The 20,298-nt window shown below is 34.1% G+C and overlaps 1 protein-coding gene and 1 long non-coding RNA gene across 3 annotated transcripts in view; both read right to left on the bottom strand.

The window, feature by feature from the left end:
* Nucleotides 1-20,298, bottom strand: part of LOC100678236 (ankyrin repeat and zinc finger domain-containing protein 1) — a 183,980-nt gene that overhangs the window by 32,818 nt on the left and 130,864 nt on the right. The window contains exons 7-8 of one of the 2 annotated variants that reach the window (XM_031925275.1): nt 6,599-6,817; nt 5,596-6,522 (exon numbers count right to left, since the gene is read on the bottom strand). The exons of the other annotated variant lie outside the window; for it this stretch is intronic. Coding sequence (XP_031781135.1) covers nt 6,326-6,522; nt 6,599-6,817 — 416 coding nt within the window. The 3' untranslated portion in view covers nt 5,596-6,325. Of the gene's footprint in view, nt 1-5,595; nt 6,523-6,598; nt 6,818-20,298 lie in introns of those variants that run through there. 2 annotated transcript variants of the gene reach the window in all.
* On the bottom strand, nt 14,523-16,508 carry LOC116416512. Its single transcript, XR_004226899.1, has 2 exons — nt 14,807-16,508; nt 14,523-14,754 (listed from the first exon to the last, which is right to left on the bottom strand). It is a non-coding gene; the product is annotated as an uncharacterized LOC116416512 (long non-coding RNA).

Below are 20,298 nucleotides of genomic sequence, written 5' to 3'. Positions count from 1 at the left end.
TTTTTTTATTATAGAATACGAAGGCTGTCGTCAATTATTTGTTCACAGAATACACACACACACACACATGTGTGTATATATATATATATATATATATATAATTTAGTATGACAGAAATTCATAGGGGGGGGGGGGGGGTACTTTAACGACGTGCAACGACACCCCTATGGGAGAAAGTAAGTTTTGAGAAAAATCGGTTCTTACATTTTAGCTGTTTACTTAAGGGGGTACACCACCTTTGAAATTAAAATCAAAATTTTTCATTAAAAATTTATAAATGGTTATATGAATAAACCAAATTTTGTTTACTCTTCTTAGACATAATTACCTTTTTTTGATCGTTTTAGACCTTCTATATATCTCTATAATACCTACGTATAGTAAGGAGTCCATTCACTGACCGTAAGATTCCAAAGGAATGAATTGCCCAAATTAGCTCAAACTCCAGGATATTGTTTAAAAGTACATTAGTTATGGTATGAATGAGGGGATTTGGTTTAAATTTCATAGAAAAAAAGTTACATGATAGTTATGTTAAAATTAATCAAAAATTGATAAAAAAATCAGTACTATGCTTATAAAACTTTTTCTATGAAATTTGAATGAACCGACTGCCACAATGAGTAAGTGGATGTGATAAATGATTTACTGCAGTAAAAGTATAAGTAATATTATACTAAATATCACTAGAAAAATTTTCAAATAATTTACTTTAAATTTGTAATGTTATATCATAAATCTTTTTTTCAGGGTTTAAAAGTTGTTTGCCCCTTAAGATTCGCCATGAGACAAAACATCCTGCGATAAGCATGGTTTCTTTCCTGAGTAAAGACGAGCCGAGAATTATCTAAACACGAGGTTGCAAAGAGTATTGTGTTAAAAATTTGGCAGCGATTTCTTAATTTTATGACCATCATCTAGACATTTTTTGCTAATACTATCAAAACTTTGTATTACATTGTCTTTGTACCACAAACAAACCCAGTGTCTGTTTGTACTTAAACCAGAAAAAAGTATTATTCTTTATGTCTATCAATAGGTTGAATATTAGACAACCTCAGAAAATTAACTGTAGATTGCATCTAAAAATCGAGTAAAATTTTAAAATGTTGTTTAATTCAAGTATATGCCCTTACGAAAATAATGTGCAGATCTCTGGTTATCATTTAATTGACTTTAAGAATTAGAATAATTTCCAATTTCTTTTGAAATAATAAGTACACCTATAGTATATTATGAATGTATCATAAATTGTCGTACAACAGCAAATAATCTATTTTCCATTTTTATTTTTATCAGGTATTTCTGCACTAATTAATTGGTTTAAGTGATTTGCAGCATACATTTTTTTTTACCTTTTTATCAAACAAATGTCACATCGATAGTGACGAATTGACGTAGAAAATTGACATAACAAAATCACGTCAATGTTCTCGCCAGTGATAAATAACTATATGCATAGATAACTTCTTTGATGATATAAAAATTTAACGTTGACGACTATGACGATTAACCAAAACTCAAATTGAAACTATATTATAGAACTCAATGTAACACTCAATATAATACTCAAAAATGAATAAAATGCGTTCTTACTCTTGGATCGCACACACTGGAATAGAGATTCGGGGGAGGTGGTACTACAGAGAGAGTCGAGGCTTTCTCCCACGCAGGGTGCTTACTTCTCCTCTCTTCGCACTTCAGCCTATCCGTGCTCTCTTTCTTACTCATTAGGCCTTATGGGCCTAAGCTACAGTCAACGGCTAAACTGCAGCGTCGACTGTGCACGCGCGCTTTCACCCGAGGGAGGGGAAGTTTGTTTTTGGTACAGGGTTACTTCTTGCATTCGTTAAGCATCGAAGTTTCTGGATTTTTCCTACTGTCTTTGTTTTTCTTGATTTAATATTTCTGAATATTTATGCAAAAACTTCGTCACTTAACACTCGGCAAAAATTTAGAAAAATTAAAATTCAACATAATTAAAGCATAAAGGCAAAAATTAAAAAACTGAAATTATGAAATTAAACAATTTTTAAAACAAAAATGTTTTTGTTCTAAATTTAGAATTTAAAATTTATTTTTTGGACTGTCGTAGTTTTTTAATATTTTCAGTTTTTAAATTTTACCTTTCATTATAAATTATTGCGTAATTTTTGTGTTTCAAATCTTTATTATTTAAACTTTATTACTTCCACCTCTATTATAAGTTGACAATAAGAAAAAAGATCTTAACAAAGTTTGAATTTTATTATGATTGCAATATATATTTCAAGCGAGCGACGTTAGGAGTGAGGTGAATCGCGCTAGTATGATTTCCATATATCGTCGCCCCCTAAGAAAAACATCAGATCCCAAATTCCCCGCGAAAGCTGCCAGATTTCATTTCTAGCCACGAAAACCACGAGAGTTCACGTCTTTGCGACGAGGAGCATTAAATTTCAATAGTTGCCGCGAAGACTATGAGATTTCACATTTTCACCACGAAAACTAACGGATTTCACGTTTTTGCCACGAAGACTAACAGATTTAAGATTTTGACACGAGGACCAACAGATTTCAAATTCTGATAAATCTATGAACACCAAAGTGCATACAATAAAATCAAACAAGGGTTAAAATGAATAATAAAAAATAATTTATAATAATAATTTGTTTATTTTTATATAATTCCGTGATAAAAAATTGTGGAATTGAGAAGGTATTAGCCATTGCAATCATTGCCTGAAAGTCTTCGCTTTTTTTTTCGCTTAAAGGAATTTTTTCTTTGTAAGCTTTAGGCAATTGGTAGCGCTTCATGGCTTTCCATCCAAAATTATTTTTCAATTTCTGAAGCTTATCTTCATCTTGCGTAAAATTGTACTGTACGCTTAAATTTATGTAGCCTCTGATATTGTCTACACAAATTTCTCTTACGGATGGAATTTTTATTTTTTTCCACTGAAAAAATTTTGAAAATTCGTCGAAATAAAAAATTTTATAGACATATCTCGACTTTATTTTTAAAACTCTTTTGATTAATTTACTGTTAACATGTAACATTAATTCACTGTTTTAACATGTTGCCTCCGAAACGCAATAGTCGTTGTGGCAAATAAAATGAAATATGTTAGTCTTCGTGGAAAAATGTAAAACGTGTTAGTCTTCGCGAAAAAAAACGTGAAATGTATTAGTCTTCGTGGCAAAAACATGAAATCTCAGTCTTTGGGGCAAAAAGGTGAAGTAAGCTATTCTTTGCAGCAATTGTTGAAATGTGAACTTCTTCATGGCGAGATTTGAAATGTAAAGCTTTTCGTCGCGTGAAAATGAAATCTCATTTTATATATTTATTCGTAGGGGGCGACGATATCTAGACGATATGAGCACCACAGCCAACTCGTAGCGGTATGAGTACCGCTGTGCCGCGACAAAATCGCGTAGAGTCGCGTGCGCGATAATAAACACGTGCGAATTCGGTAATAGGCGCGAAAGAGATAGAGAGGGCGAGCGCGCGGGCTAATCCTTCAGGAGCGCGCTCAGATAGCTCTCGGCCTTCGCTAAATATACACGCGACTTCGCTAAGTTTTCCAAGGTCTCGCGGTATTGTTGGTGCTGTGCTGTGTCCAGCGACTTCGAGACGCATTTTGCGTGTGTGAGTGTGACGCGGAGGCCGGTGACCCCAGCCTTAGCATAGCGGTCCAGGGTGGTTACGGAGTCTTGCGGCCTGTCCAGGACTACGAGCGTCTTCGACGAAAGAGTGAAGGTTTGTGTGGCGCGCAGTGCATGAGAGAGAGTGCCTGGTGAGTGGATATCACCCATGCGAGGGTGATCCGGCGCGCGCGACCTTCACGTCGATACACGCGTGCGAGCGCGAATATTTTAGCGTCGCGGCGAGTCGCAAAGTTGTTGGCGACTCGCGTATTATAATTTATCATTGTAACTTCACGTTTATTTCGCGACTGACAAATATAACCCTAGTAGTCTCTTTATTTAACGTGAGTTGTCGTCATTTCTGAACCTCGTTCGCTTATTTCCGATCCCTGTTCCTTCCTGCGAATACCGCCGCCTCCGAGGGCGTTATTTAAGAGTATTTATTTAACGCAGTTGAGCAGCCGAGCACGCGCCGGGCGGCGCGTAGACCCAGCTAACAGAAGCGGCTGAAACAGCTGCATGCAACGGTGGTGTTTCGCGGGTGGAGAGGAATCCTCCGCCGCATCGAGGGAACGCGATCCAGTCGTTCTACGAGTTATTTGGTGATCGAATTTACATCCCGTTACAATGTAATCATAGTGAAAATTTAGAAACATTGATCGATTCTTTGTCTGCAGATAAAAAAAAATGTTTAATCTAATCATTAATGCTACAATTAACAATATAGGAGATTAATATTATTTTATCGATGGTTAAGGTGGTAGTAATGAATGTTATTTACATAACGTGATGATTAAATATTTAATTTTAATGAATGTTTTGTTCATTACAATGGCCTGGACTGGTATTACTGCTAATTTAATAATCATTAGAAAAACTGTCCATTGTACTTTCAAATTACTATTAAATATTAATAAACAAACAATGTGTACTATTTTTCCTTATTCAAAATTTGATGAATATATTAAAAATGTAAAAATTATAATTTAGGATGAAATATCAATGGCTTCAAGACATGCTTTTAAAGCAATTGATAAATTTTTTCCTGATATATGCAAAAATTACCTTTTTAGAGGGAAAATTGTTGTAACATCTGGTAATGTGTATGAATATGTACAGCATTCGTTATTCACAAACCCATAGCTTTAATAAATAGATCAAATCTGCACTGAGAAATTCTTTGGGCAGCTGCTGCCCCGGCCCGAGTGAATAATGCACTAAACAACAGTGCTCCCGTTTAGTGCTCTTTCCTCCCGTGTGGCGTTGCTGTCGGATCGAAACCGCGGAATTTCGGTGGAATAATAGCTCGCAGGGCAGTAGCGCTCCTAAAATTGGAAAAGCTGCCGCGCAGAGCTCATAGTACAGATGCTGCTCATGCTATGTGCAGCCACTGTCCGAAGAATTGATCAGTGTGCACAAATAATTATTTGCAGCATATCTTTTATTTGGACCGAATCTGCAGATTACATCTTGTGATATGCATAAATACATACAGCATCCGTCATTTCATATTCATGAACACATGGATTTGAAAACAAGACGAAATCTTCACAAATAATTATTTGCAGCATCCCCTTCATCTGGACCAATCTTAAAAATGTTTTATGGTAGTAATGTATATTTTTATCATATTTACTTGTTTATACCACCAAATAGTTTTTTATACATAAAATACATCAAGTTTTGTAGAATAAATGCAAAAAAAATCCGGACGGACGGACATTTTTTAAGTGCTTTTATTGCTAAAAACTAATTGAAATTTGATACCATTGAAAATTTTGTTTTCAATTACGATTTAAGTTGAAAGTAGAAGAAGAAAGATTTCACAAAATCGCCCGAACATAAAAATTTATTATGGTGTAGAAGGTGTAGATACCTTTATCTTGATACGGGATGAGGATAATATATACTGTAAGGAGTTAGAGTCGAAAAAAGAAGAATACCTTATAGGAAAAGAATATCAAATTGTTTTCTGGTCATATATTTTATTCCTTTTCTTCGCTTAATATTTCATCTTTTTGTTCATAAAACATATTTTACTCATTCAAATAAAAAAGCCTGCATTCATACCAAAACTAAAGGTATACAAAGTGTTCTCCTAAAATTTTAATCCAAAAAAACCACTTGTTTACTTGGAATTCTATAGACAGGGAAATATTTCCAAACCATTTCACCGACTGCCACAATGAGTAAGTGGATGTGATAAATGATTTACTGCAGTAAAAGTATAAGTAATATTACTAAATATCACTAGAAAAAATTTCAAATAATTTACTTTAAATTTGTAATGTTATATTATAAATCTTTTTTTTAGGGTTTAAAAGTTGTTTGCCCCTTAAGATTCGCCATGAGACAAAACATCCTGCGATAAGCATGGTTTTTCTCTCCTGAGTAAAGGCGAGCCGAGAATTATCTAAACACGCTTTATGATTCTCGCCCGTCGCAAGAGTATCAAATTAAAACAATACATGAGGTTGCAAAGAGTATTGTGTCAAAAATTTGGCAGCGATTTCTTAATTCTCTTTATGAGTAGCAAACTTTGTTGTGAATAACTAATATTGGACTTAAAAGTGAAAATGTTATAATCATGCGATTAAAAACGCTCATGCATTTATTTATTTCCTTTTTGGAATAACAAATGTATAATTTTGTCAGAAAACGATATCATTGGCATTTATTTTTTTGTTTGTTTTGAATGTTAAAATTTTTGTTTCCGTTTATGATTTTTTTTTTGCATGTTTAACGGTGTTGTATTTTCGAAAGCTTCCAAACAATTTTTAAAGTTAACTTCCGATTTCTGTTCAATAAAATTTATGTTATTTATTCTTGTATAAGCGTAATCTTGTATTTCAAATTCTGATTCAGAAGAAGATTGAGCAAGTTTGGCGACTATGTCTGTAAATAAATATAAGTTTGTATCATTATACTGAAAATTCCAATCTCAAACAAATTTTTAATAGCTTTGACTTACCTGGTAATGGTCTATGTGGGCTTTTTCTTGGTTTGGCTCTATCTATATGGGTTCGAAAACTTTTGCATTGTCTATCTTCCAATGTGTTTATTGGTTTATTGCTATTATTACTTTTATTACAAATATCATTAGAGTTGATAAAATAGCCCTTTAGTGATTTTTTTCTACGAGGTTGACGTGGTGATATTGGGAAAGCTTCTGTAAAATTTTTTGCTGATCCTATAGAGTAATAAATATAAAAACTTTGAATTTGATTAAAAAAAATATTATTAATATAAATTAAATAATTTAAAAATATATTCTTTTTATACAATTAATGTTTAGTATATTAATAAGGTATTCGTTATTCCCTGCATTAAATTTTTTTGAGATGTCTAGTTTGATATCACACGTAGCCACCAAAAAATGAAGTTCCCATTAGCACAATACCTTCTATATCAGCGTGCCTTTAGGAATATCTCATTATTTAAATGAGAGCGTTTTTATTCGGTTCTTTTGCAGATATCTCGCTAGGCAATCGAAGCAAAATTCTTTCCCACAACCCACATACACAAAGAAAACTGACCTAAGATACAATGTCAAACCAAACGTAAACCGGGATTCACGTTTGGTGTGACATTTCTAGGTGTAGATCACTTTTCGTTGAATTTAAATGACCAGAAGGTTACCAAGGTTATTTCTGTGTATTGCTACTTCCTAGAGGAAGCTTTGTAATAGTAAATTTTTCAGTTTCGCTAAAACTTCATAGAAACGTATTTGGAGGTGTTTGGAGTTTGAATTATACGTTTTTAAAAAATGTCCGTGCGGATGATTGTGTGTGTATATATTAGGGTGTAGTTTACAGTCCAAAACTTGGAAAAAACAGGTTTTATGCTGTAACTCGAAATCTAAGCATTTTACGAAAAAAGTTAAATATAAAAGTTTTAGATCTTCAGAAAATACAACTTTTGCTTCCTCCTAGAGAAAGCTTTGTAATAGTAAAATTTTGACTTTCGTCAAAACTTCTAGAAAATACATGTTGGTGTGTTAGGAGTTCAAATCAAGTTTTTTAAGAAAATGTCCGTATGGATGTGTGTGTGTTAAATTTAAACTATTTAACACGTAATATTTCTGGAACTACTCCGTCAATATCAATTAAATTTGACATGCATATTTATTTTTGTGTTCTGAATTCGGAAAAAACAGGTATTTTTTATTTTCTCAACTATTTTTTTTATGGCCATTTTTGGATTTTTGAAAAACACTATTTTGAGTTTTTTCAATCATCTCATTGTTACAAACAATTCAGCTAAAATGCATTTGAAAGAGAATAAAATTAACTACTTTCCTCGTTTGGTCCTCAAGATCGACCGCTTTGTTCGGCAGATAAAATGTGAAAGGTGATTAAAAAAAAAAATTATATCTCAAACTAAACATCATAACCTCGCGAAAGAAATCACGTCGATGGGTCACGTGCCAAACTATATCCCATCAAAATTTCAAGTAATTTGACTATTTATTTTTCAATAATAAATCGAAAACTGGATAAAATAAGTTTATTTTTGTGCCTTCATTACGGACGTAAAAAGGCCTTATTGCACTTAAAATTTTGGGAAAGTGTAGATATTTTGTGTTCTGGCGAAGTTCATTGCGCAGTTTTCAAACCCCTATGGATCTTGAGATATTAAGGTTTCAATTTTTTTTTAAGTTTTTTAATTCCTTATATCTCTAAAACAATGTGGTCAAATACTTCAAAATTTTATTTAGTGATTTACCATAAAAAAAGCTATCAGCTGCTAAAATTTTAAATGATTTCGTCAAGCGGTTCTCTAGTAAGGAGCTAAAATGTAAAAACCGATTTTTCTCAAAACTTTTGCTTTCTCTTATTAGGGTGTCGTTGCACGTCGTTAAAGTCCCTCCCTATGAATTCATATATATATATATATATATATATATATATATATATATATATATATATATATATATATATATATTTGCTACGGTGAAAAGTTGTGTTTTCAAAATATCTACAATTTTTACATTCAGCGTTTTCATGTAAAATGTATAGCAATTAATTTTCACAGTAAATAACTGATTTTTTGCTACTTACTAAAGTTAAAAGCATTTTCACGTTTAGGTGTCAATAGAAAAACCGCTGCCAATTCATTGGCAGGTAGCTTCCTCCAACTAAATTTATAGGTCTAATGCCGCTAAATCTTCTCACTTGTCGACTGTTTTGTGGTGCAGCGATACGGCAGAAAAAATGAACAACACGGAAAATCAAAACGAGAGTCTTGTGGAGAGAAAATTTCCTGCTCCAAATAAACCTGCGGACCTTATTGGACATCTTCATACAGATGTGTTTAATCAGGAGAAGCTGTTGATCATTGGAGTTGTAGTGAGTGTGCGCTTAGTGAAATCTCGTGATAACTTCTGTCTAATGGATCCATCGGGTTACTGTACTATACACATTGAGGAGGCCAATCTTTTAGTCAGGCGTGTTAAAATCAGTCCGGGTATATTGCTAGCACACGCTCAATCACTCTCAAAAACTACGGCTAAATATCCTTCGACGCGAGTAGAAGTCAAAGCAATTACTATGCACAGCGGTGATGAACATTGAATTATCCAAGGATTTGTTAATAACAAAGCTTTGAATGGCGATCGACAGCTTAACTGCTTCAATTATGAACATTTTAATATAAACTAGCGTGTTTTGCTATGTACTTAAATTCTATTGTTTTCTACATCAATTTGTCACGATCGATGTGACATTTGTTTAAAAAAAAGTAAAAAAAAATGTATGCTGTAAATCACTTACACCAATTTATTAGTGCTGAAATACTTGATGAAAATAAAAATGAACAATAGATGATTTGCTGTTGTACGATAATTTATGATACATTTATGATACTATAGATCTACTTATTTAAAAAGGAATTGGAAATTATTCTAATTCTCAAAGTCAATTCAATGATAACCATATACTTGAATTCAACATTTTAAAATTTTACTCGATTGTTGATATGCAATCTGTAGTTAATTTTCAGAGATTGTCTAATATTCAACCTATTGATAGACATAAAGAATATATACAAATACCTTTTTATAACACGTGCATAAAAAAGACCATTTTCGGCGCCTATAAACTGGGCCGAAAATGGGGTTTTCCGAGCGTCACACAAAAAGTAGAGCGAGAGTCCCTGATCACAATACATGTATCAATTAATCCATTTTCGCCCCTTATATAGGTAGAACGAGCCTACAATAATCGGAGAATCGGAAATCGAGCGGACCGAAAATGGTCGTTTTCGCCTCTAGAGGCGAAAACGACCATTTTCGGTCCGCTCAATTAATTTTTTTTGTTCATCTCCTTACTAAAGCTTTAAATCGTTAAAAACTGTTGAAACAATGTCCGAAATATCAAAATTTTCAAACTTTTCCAAAATTTTCAAAATTTCTCAAAATTTTCAAATTTTCAAAATTTGCAGTTTATTAAAATTTTGATTTACTAAATTTTAAAAACTTTACTAAAAATATATTTAAATAAATAAAATAATTAAATATAATATATATATATATATATATATATATATATATATATATATATATATATATATATATATATATATATATATGCATATATATATATATATATATATATATATATATATATATATATGCATATATATACATACATATATATGAATCTATGCACGCCCACCGTAGTGGACGACTCGAAAAACTCCATTCTCGATCCACTTCATAGGCGACCCAAATGGGATTGTATCAGATGTTTCGGATGATGAAAAAATAGTTATGAGCGCTAATGTCAATGAAAACATTCGATTGTTGCTTAAGGATCAAACACGAGCCTTAGATACAGTATATGGAGTGCGGAAAATGCATGATGATAAACTTATGATTGAAAATACTCCTATAAGTTTTAACAAAGATAAAATTATCGTTGGTAATAAAGTATATGAAAAAGATATCAGGCTAGTGGAATCGTTGTTTAAGAAATATTCTGATGACACTTTAATCACTGACAATGATAAGAAGAATTATGCTAAGATTTTAAAAGGCACAAATGCACACAAAAAATACTATAATGCGAGGAAGATATTCATGAAAATATAAGTAAGAAATATACTGATTTTATGAGTAAAATTCTCAAAATTGGTAAAAATGGTAAGGGGCTTATGTCATATAAGATTGCCCATAAAAATATCCATACTGAATACCGTTATTGGAATGATCCAAATGAGCTTGTAGACCGTTTAAGATTACTTATAGCTGAAACACCTGCTGGCAATAATAACCATGTCAATGAAATACAATCAATCATTGAGGAGCTTCGTGAAGCTGAAATTATTTTGTAAAAACTCAGTATCGAGATCAGTATTGACGTGTTTAAACGTCAACTAGTCCTTGCAAGCACATCTCGAGGACCGCCTGGACTAGGATTTAAGCTGAGTAGTGATAAAAATATTGATTTAGAGAATCGAAAACTGTGTTATATTGGTGATGCTGTGGATCAAGATGATGCTGTAAATTTAAAGTCTGTAAAAAAGTTGATTAAACAAAGAGCTGATAAATTTGAAAAAGATTTACAGGTAGTGGAGGAACTTCATAAACCTGATTGACGTAATTATACACGTCGTTCTTTTCTCAGCAAAGATATCGATGAAACTTGGCAAGCAGATCTTGTTCAAATGATTCCATATGCCAAGCAAAATAAACGGTTTAAGTACCTGCTCACAGGTATTGATGTATTCTCAAAGTATGCTTGGACTGTGCCAGTGAAACAGAAAACTGGAAAATGTGTAACTCAAGCTATGAAATCAATACTATTTCAAAACATCGCAATAAACGAAACGCTTTCCTTTTTACATAAAGAACTCGCCGAAATTTAAAGGTTCACTAATGAACACACATACATGCACACACATAGACACAGTACATACACACACAAAGTATGCAGATATTCAAATATTGTTAATAAATTCATTAAACTGTAATGGGGTAAGACTTGACGATGAGAGGAAACATCGTCTTTTTTTCCTGTTCTAATTACCGGTTGTGTTATGAGATGGTATTTTCAATATACTGACCATGCTTTATAGAAGAAATTCGTATTCTTATGTAACAGATCAATTTTTTAGATTCGTCAATTGCATAATCTAAATAAAACTAGTCAGTTTCATTCGAATACTTTTATTGGTCTGCTGCAGCAAAAAATAATGTTGAATTTGAATGACCATTGATTTGTGTATAAAACATTTTAGGGATTGTAATGATACTCTGTTAAAAATATTCACACCAAATTTTACATCAATATTTATGTAATAATTTAGAACTTTTACGTGTACAATTTTACATAAATCAATTAAATTGTAAAACTTTACGTAACATTTTAAATAGAATTGTACGTAAATCAGAAGGTAAAATTTTATGTGAAATATTACGTAAAGTTTTACAATTTTATTTGTGCATGTGAAATTATATATCTAATAGTTTAAAATCTTTACATAAAATTTTATGTAAAATTTGATGTAAATATTTTTGACAGGGATAATAACATATAATAGTACATTACACAACTAGGGGCGAAAGTTGACTTTTTCAAGCGAGGACGATGATTGAGCACGAATGGGAATCAAAGGCGCCGCAGACGCCCAAGATGGACACGAGAACTCAATCATCATCCGAGTCTGAAAAAGCCGATTCGCCCCTTGTTGTGTACCGTGTTTTTTATAATCAGGGCCTCGATAGCGCTCTTTTTAGCCTGCCTAAAAAAGCAGAATTAAAAAAATTTTAATAATTTAATAAATTTTATGAATTTAAAAAATTTTGAGGATTTAAAAAATTTTTTTAATTTTTAAAATTTCAAAAATTTCAGAAATTTTGAAATTTTTAAAAAATTAAAAAATTTGAAAATTTTTGAAAATTTTGGAGGCGAACGTTCTGTCTACTTTCGCTCCCGGGGCGGAAGTGCTGACTTTCGCCCCTAGGGAAAAAACACTTTCGCCTTAAGATATATGTATATGTGTGTGTTTAATTGTGTTTATTTATACATATACACACAAAAACACTAAAAAGGCTTGACAAACTCGACTTTCGCTCCACTTTTTCGTAGACGAAAAGCGCGTGTTCGATGCACGTGTTATGAAAAATTTAAGTTAATAATACGATTTGAAAATAATAATCAACGGGACCTTATTCGCAATAGCATTATTCCAGCTAAGGAAACAGACTAAATTATTCCTGATAAATGCTGCACTACGGGATAATACTTATTTAACATAGTGGGTCATTATTTATTTGTTTCTGTTCCTTTTTGCATGTAACAAGCCTAATCTTCAGTCACGACAGTGGCAACACTTCTATCTGTTTAGCAGCCACGGCTATACCGAAGCCGGAATGGCAGTTAGAAGATTATCTTGAAAATTTAGTCTAGGTGTTGTGCAGATTATCGTATATTCAGTATATATAGTGAGTTTGAGTGAAAAAAGTCGATTCAAGAAAGTATGAAGTGTAATATAAGATTACTTCGTATAAATTAGTAAAAGTATGCGTGTATATACATGGTGATGAGTATGATAATATACAGTTACAGTGCAAGTGTTTAATATAGTTAGAGTGAAAACAATCTTATTATGCGGAGGGATAAAATATCAAACATACGTATATATAGATATACATATGCTTAGTGATGGCTTAGAATATAGTATATTGAACATATATAGTCATTCTACAAGTATTTCATAGAAGCAAGTGTGAAAAGTTTAGATTTTCAAGAATTCAGTACGAGTATAATGAAGAAATGTCAGTTTCTACCTTTATTGGGCTACAAAAGTATGCCTAGAAAGTTGCATATACATGGTGATCATGTGGAATATGGTATATTTAATATACATAGTGAATTTGACTGAAAAAAGTTGTTTTGAGTAAGTGTGTTGTGCAATATAAGGTCACTTCTTATGAACATCAGGTCCTGCGCACGGGCGGAAAGTCAATTTTTGGAGAATGAGGCTTCGCTACTAGAAAGATTTTTTTCGATTGGGTATTTAGAATTTTTAAATACTGTGAATTTGTTCAGAATTCAATTTTCTATAAAATAGCAGGAATACTTTTATGAAAAATAGCTCAAAAAGAATTGAAAAAACCACATTTTTGGTCAAATCCAATAGGCGTTTGCCCAGGGTATAAGACGTTTCTTCGAAACTCTTTATACGGGGTAATACCTAAAAAGAGAACCCAAGAATTTGCAATCAGATCGCGGAAAAGAATTTTACAATAAAGATTTCAAAAATCTAATGAAAAGTTAGAAAATTCATCTATACTCCACCTATAGTAATGTTAAAGCATCAATTTGTGAACGTTTTAATCGCACTCTAAAAAACATGATGTGGAACTTATTTAGTCTGCGTGGTAGCTACAATTGGTTGGATATCTTACAAGATTTAACATTGCAGTATAATAATAGTCGACATCGGACAATAGGACTGAAGCCTGCAGAAGTAGAGAAAAGCAAAGTTAATCGTATTTTTAATCGAATTAAAAGGAAAAAGTCAAACAGTCTAAATTTGTTTAAACGAGCTAAATTTAAAATTGGAGATAAAGTACGTGTAAGCCGAATCAAGGAGGTTTTCGATAAGGGCTATACACCTAATTTGTCAACTGAAGTCTTTACAATAACGCGAGTTTCACTTACGAAACCCTATACTTATCATCTAAAAGATTATCAAGAATAACCAATAGCTGGAGGATTCTACGAGGAAGAACTTCTAAAGACCCAATATCCAAATCTCTATTTAATTGAGAAAGTTTAAAAAAAAGTGGTGTTAGAGTTTATGTAAAATGGTTAGGATTTGACAATACTCACAACAGTTGGATTAATAAAAATGATATGTAAAAAAACATTAATAAATTATAATTGATGTAAAATTTATTGTTCATTTATTTTAAATTTCCTTCAATTTTTTTCACAAGTACTGGCATTATAATTTCATTTATTTGTAAAATTCTTATCCTAAAACGTTCTCAATTACGTGCGACCTGCTCCCACTTGCCACGTCGAGCGTCATGATGCGACATTTTCCATGTATACATCAAGCGTATGGTTGGCTCTTCCTCAAATCGTACACGCTTCTCTTTGCTGGAATCAGACGTTTCTAAATTGAATTTTACGTGAAATATGTATGTATGTGTATAATTCGAACTTACCCATTTCGCGATATTTTGTAGTGTCCCCAGGCAAGCGTATCAGTAGTATTGTCTTGAAGAAATCTTTTATTATCGTAAGGACTGAGAGCAATCTTCCTCTGTCTAATAGTCTCCACCTTGTGAAGTTTGGATCTTATAGCGTACTTCTCTCGACTCTGAATGCATGAATTTCGTAGACAGTCCAAGTAGTCATTAAATTCAATGGTTTTCTTTACAACTGAATCTTTGATACCCTTGATTTTTGTTCATACTACCTTGATTATCAACACGTGTACTGTACATTTTGCTTCTCAATCCAACAAATTCTGTAAGAATCTGACCATTACATTCATCTTTCATAAGTCCTACGACCTTTTTATTAATACATGGCATATTAAATATATTGTCTGCTTCTACATGCTTCGTAAATGAATTATATTATTCTTTTGTCAGAGGTAGTAAATCAATTTGCCCTGGAAAAAGGTTTGATATATCAGAAATAATAAAGTGTGTATCATAACCACTTAAATTATGAAACACAACTGGAACTATTTTTGAATCTTGATAGTTTAGATTGCAGGTAGCATGTGCAGGTCCTCGATATTTTACAGTGAGATGACAGTGATCACGCACCTTCGCATCATCATTCAACAATTTTTTACAAATATGACACGTTTTTGAATCATAATAATCTCTTAATCGAGTCTGAGATAGAACTGGCATAGGTAAAGGGTTCGCATATAAAGCACTTATTTGTTTTTCTATACTTCTCAACTGTTTAGCATACCATCTTGACGCTTCAGGTCTTCTATAAAAGTCATATTTTCATAGTGAATCGTTATAACTGCATTTCAGATAGTAACCTATACTATACATTTCATGACTTTGTATGGGTTGTGTGTTTGTTTTTTCATCTCGACTTATTGGTTTGTGACAGGGCACACGCACACACCTAAAGCAGCGTGCATACAGCACATACAAGCGCGTAAGCAGCGCTTACGCACACACAGACACTACACGACACGCACCTACGAGACGCTTACCGAGGCGACAGGAGTCACCCGTGAAGCAAGCATAGGACAAGCAAGGTAGGTGCGAGAGAGATCAGAGAGAGAAAGTATAGCGCGACACGAGAGCCAGCGCTATACCCGAAACGGCGCCTAGTCGCCGAGAAACAAACATCAGCTCACCCCGAAGGGCCAAGAGAGGGGTGCCGACATACCAGGCAACGAAACGAGCCTGGTCACTCTTCCGATAGCTGCGACAGCAGCAAGAGGTACCCGGCGCTTTCGACGAGGTGAGTAGCGGACGGAGCGGGCCCAGCACGGCGATCCCGATCAGAGGGCGAGCATCAGCCCGATCGGAGAGAGAGGCGCAGCCGCAGGCAGGATCTCCTGGGCGCATGAGGGTGTAACGGACGGAGAGGAGACGAGTCGGAAAGCGAAAAAGAGTATAGACGTGGGCTTGAACCGCGGACCCCGAGATTAACAAGCGGGAGCTCTAACAACTGAGCTAACGTCTACGATACAAGCGCATGCTATGCATCGTAGTACGGCTCTGCGGACTCTTATCGCTGACTCGTCTCGCAGCTCGCGTTGCAGACGTGTGCGTCTGTGACAAGGGCGAGAAGAAACAGGGCACGACCAACTCGACGGATTCCTGGAGCAGCGCGCGGCCGACTTCGAGCGACGCAGCAGAAACCGACGGCGCACTGAATATCCTGTAAGTGTCGGCGCGCAGTGCACCTGTTACTCTCTCTCTCTCTCTCTCTCTCCCTCTCTCTCCCTCTCTCTTTCTTTCTCTCTCTCTCTCTCTCTCTCTCTCTCTCTCTCTCTCTCTCTCTCTCTCGAAAAGCGCGTGACGCAAACAGCGCGATAGACGCTGTAGCTCGATAAGCGCCTCGAGTACGCAAGATACACGCGAGCATATAATATCCGGACCGGGCGACGGCCGGAAGATATTCTATTTGTTAATTTAGGAAAATAAAGGTATACCGGGCGTGACTAGTCCGAGAGGATAAGCACGAATGAACCGAGTGAAAATCTTTATTCTGCATGCAAACCCCGCTTCCAATTTACATTTCAGCTGGCCAAGCAGAAAGGATCCCGCCACTCTCCGCGGTCCGCTAAAGCGGAGACGCTGAGTTAGCCGAGGCCGATCCTTGTCGTCAAATCGACAACTTTTGCGACACGTTAGCTTCCTGCGCGCCAGCTCGAAGCTTAGCAGGGCTCATTCGTGTAATTTGTGCGCGAGCAGGAGGCAGACATGTCACAGTTTTAACAAACACTCACAGTCTGCATAGATTATGAAAGGTAACTTTTCATTGTAGCAATAACTTTTAAACATTATCAAACTATTTTCTACATTAAGAAGTCTAATTCTACATTTATTTAATATTTTGCAATGCTCTTCATGCTTTATTAAGTCATCTTCTTTATAAAAAAAAATTTAAACATCTATCGCAAACATAGAGTTTCTTTTTCCTATTTGTCAAATTATTACTGATTAAACGTGACAGACTTTTAATGTATACATAATGTGATTAAGATAAAAACTCATCACTTTCACCACCACCATCTAAATTATTATTTGTGAGTAAAAGAAGATTTATATGATTACTCTTTTTACATGATGTTAAATAGAGAGGTGTAATATCTTTGTTATCTAGACCAAACACATTTATTGATATTGTATTATTTTTCTTTTAAAATCTTGGTATACTTTTCAATAATACTGATAACTCAATACCTTTCATATTTAAAATGTTTTCATACTGAATATAACTATTCAATCTATTAGAATGATATCCATGTTTTACTGGATATAATGCAGATAAAATTTCCCATATAAAGCATTTGTTATCATAATTTTTAACATTTATGTATGCTTTTCTTTTCTCTATGAATGCTGGTAATGGTATATAAAAGCTATTAGTACGCATTGGATTAAATTTATATATATTTATCTGTATGTTTTCAATAGAATGTAGAGTCCAACCAGAATCACGTTCTTGAAATTCTTCAGTATCTGTGAGTAGAGGTTCAATAACTTTAGACTTGAACCATTTGTTTAACAATGTTGCAGATACAATTTCATGATTTTTTGTGTTAAAATATTTAGTCTCAATGCACTCTTTTTCTTTTTCTTCCACATTAACATTAGTCTTTACACATGTTTTTGTAAATTTACATGATAAAACAGTGTTAATTTTAATTTTATCATTTGAGCGCATCATACTTTTTATTCTTCGTGAAAATAATATTGCAGAGTCTCGTAGGAAATTAATTATATCAATATGTGTCAAATTTCCTATAACAGCAGTCCTCATGCGGTTTTCAAAGGCGTTATCCATATCAATCCAACATACACGATCAGTGACAGTATTTTGTTTATTTACTTGTACTCCAGCACCGCTTTTTTTTTAGTCATAACTTCAAGTCTTGCTCTCATACATTCTACTTTTCCCATAGTACGTATAATGCTTTGTCGTTCTTGAACTGTAAGCTTTCTAGTACTCAAAACTTTACGAAATGTTTTTAATGTTAAAAGAAATTGATGTTTCCATCGTGTTATAGTGAATAAATCAATTATATTTGTAGTAGAAAATGATAATCTTTTGACCTTTTCCAAGAGCTTAACTTGCTGTAAGTTTTCATTCATAATATCCTCCATTTTCACAGTTAATATCTATTCATAGAATAAAAAAATATTGTTTAATTTAGATATTTTAATTTATACTTCAGATTGATATTGTAAAGTATTATTATAACATTTGAGATAAAAAGTCTAATGTAAATGAGAGAAAAGAAGAGCGATAAAAGAGATCTATTCTTTACCGTCAGATACGACTATACGAGTGTTGGATGGTAAAACAGAGGTCTAATGCCCAATGTAAGAGTAGTGTGCGTGCGCCTACTACTTGACCACTGTTAGATGTGTGAGCAATGCGCGAGAGAAAAAGCTAGTGCGCACGTTTGTGTATGCAGTAGAGAGAGAAAGAGAGAGAGAGAGAGAGAGAGAGAGAGAGAGCCGAAGATCTAGCTGTTTCGACTGCACTGCGCTGGCTGTAGATAATCGATGCACTGAAAATACGCTAAAGTGGGGACTATGGGGAACGCATTTAAAAGTACGAGAGATAGGGTAGTCAAAAAATCCGAGGATCTAGCTGTATTTGCTGCACCGTGCGCGATATAGAAAAACGGTGCGCTTTGAACGAAAATACTGCTTGTAGAGGCCTGAGTGGGGACTATGGAAGATGCATTTAAACGTATGAGAGAGAGGGTAGCTGATGTCATCCAAAAAAACATGGAAAGACACGTTGCACGTCGCAAGCGTGAATGAATCGAGCTTGAGGAGCTTGTTTAGTGCAAGGGGTACGAATTTCGAGTATATTTAGCAGTCGTCTGCTCTGTGTTTGTATACATTTTCGAGTGTACTCAAGCAGTATACTGTGCTCTACATTACATTAGTTGAGAAAGCTTGCCGTAGCATTTGTAAGTATATTTTAAATATTTCATATATCAATTTATTCCTAATAATGAGTAATATTGTCATAGATAAAATGTATTCAATTCTTGATACCCAGAGCTTCAAGGGGCGAAACGGCGAATTTATAATCAAGGAGTTGGCCTATATTGATCCCAACGAGCCAGCAGCAGTAGCTCAACTAGCAACGTTTCAATCACCGCACTCTTGGTACGACTTGTCGAGCGATATCCAGTGTGCCAATCTGTGGCTTGAGTATTCTTTTCACGGGTTGAAGTGAAGCGATGGTGAACTTCCATATGACAAGCTACCTGAAGTTTGCTCCAGCCTCCTCGATTTATCACCGACAAGAAACCTGATTGTTTGGGTAAAAGGTGCGCAGAAAAAGGAGTGGCTGCAGCTATATTTCCCGGACGTCCGTAATATAAAAGATCTCGGCTGTCAATCCTTAAAGACATCAGGATTTCGAGCTCCGCTGGTGTGTGCACATCACCAGTACGGCAAGATTTTATCTTCCCACTGCATTTCTGTGAGGATTATTATTCCTTATCTGATTCGGATACAACAACGTCAACATTGGAAGGATAATTTATTATATGGGTATAATATATTCTTATAACTAATACATAAATAAATATAATAAGCTTATAATATTGTTTCATTATTTTTACAGAATGGAGTCGCTAAACGCTGCGGCAAAAGCTCCATCATTCCTGCCTACGAAAAAAATTAAGGATTTGGAGATCAACACGAAGTATAAAATATCCAAACATAAGAAAGTTCAGACAAAATTTGTCGCGAAGATAGTGCTGGAATTGTATACAAGTTTCGACGTTTTGTTACCCACCAAAGTGAATGCCTTCCTCATTAAGAACAACACCGACGAGGAGAAGTTAAAGCAAGAAATTGGTACTAGACATGTTTATCTCATACATCATGATCACAACATTATTGAATTCGTTTAACAATTTATCCCCACTGCGTATAGTATTAAGGATTTTTTCTCAATAATTAGAGTGTTTATTTAT

This window comes from Nasonia vitripennis (genome assembly GCF_009193385.2).
Source record: "Nasonia vitripennis strain AsymCx chromosome 2 unlocalized genomic scaffold, Nvit_psr_1.1 chr2_random0008, whole genome shotgun sequence".
Taxonomy (NCBI): domain Eukaryota; kingdom Metazoa; phylum Arthropoda; class Insecta; order Hymenoptera; family Pteromalidae; genus Nasonia; species Nasonia vitripennis.
The sequence above is the reverse complement of the archived record's forward strand: the minus strand, read 5'-3'. Positions and strand labels throughout refer to the sequence as shown.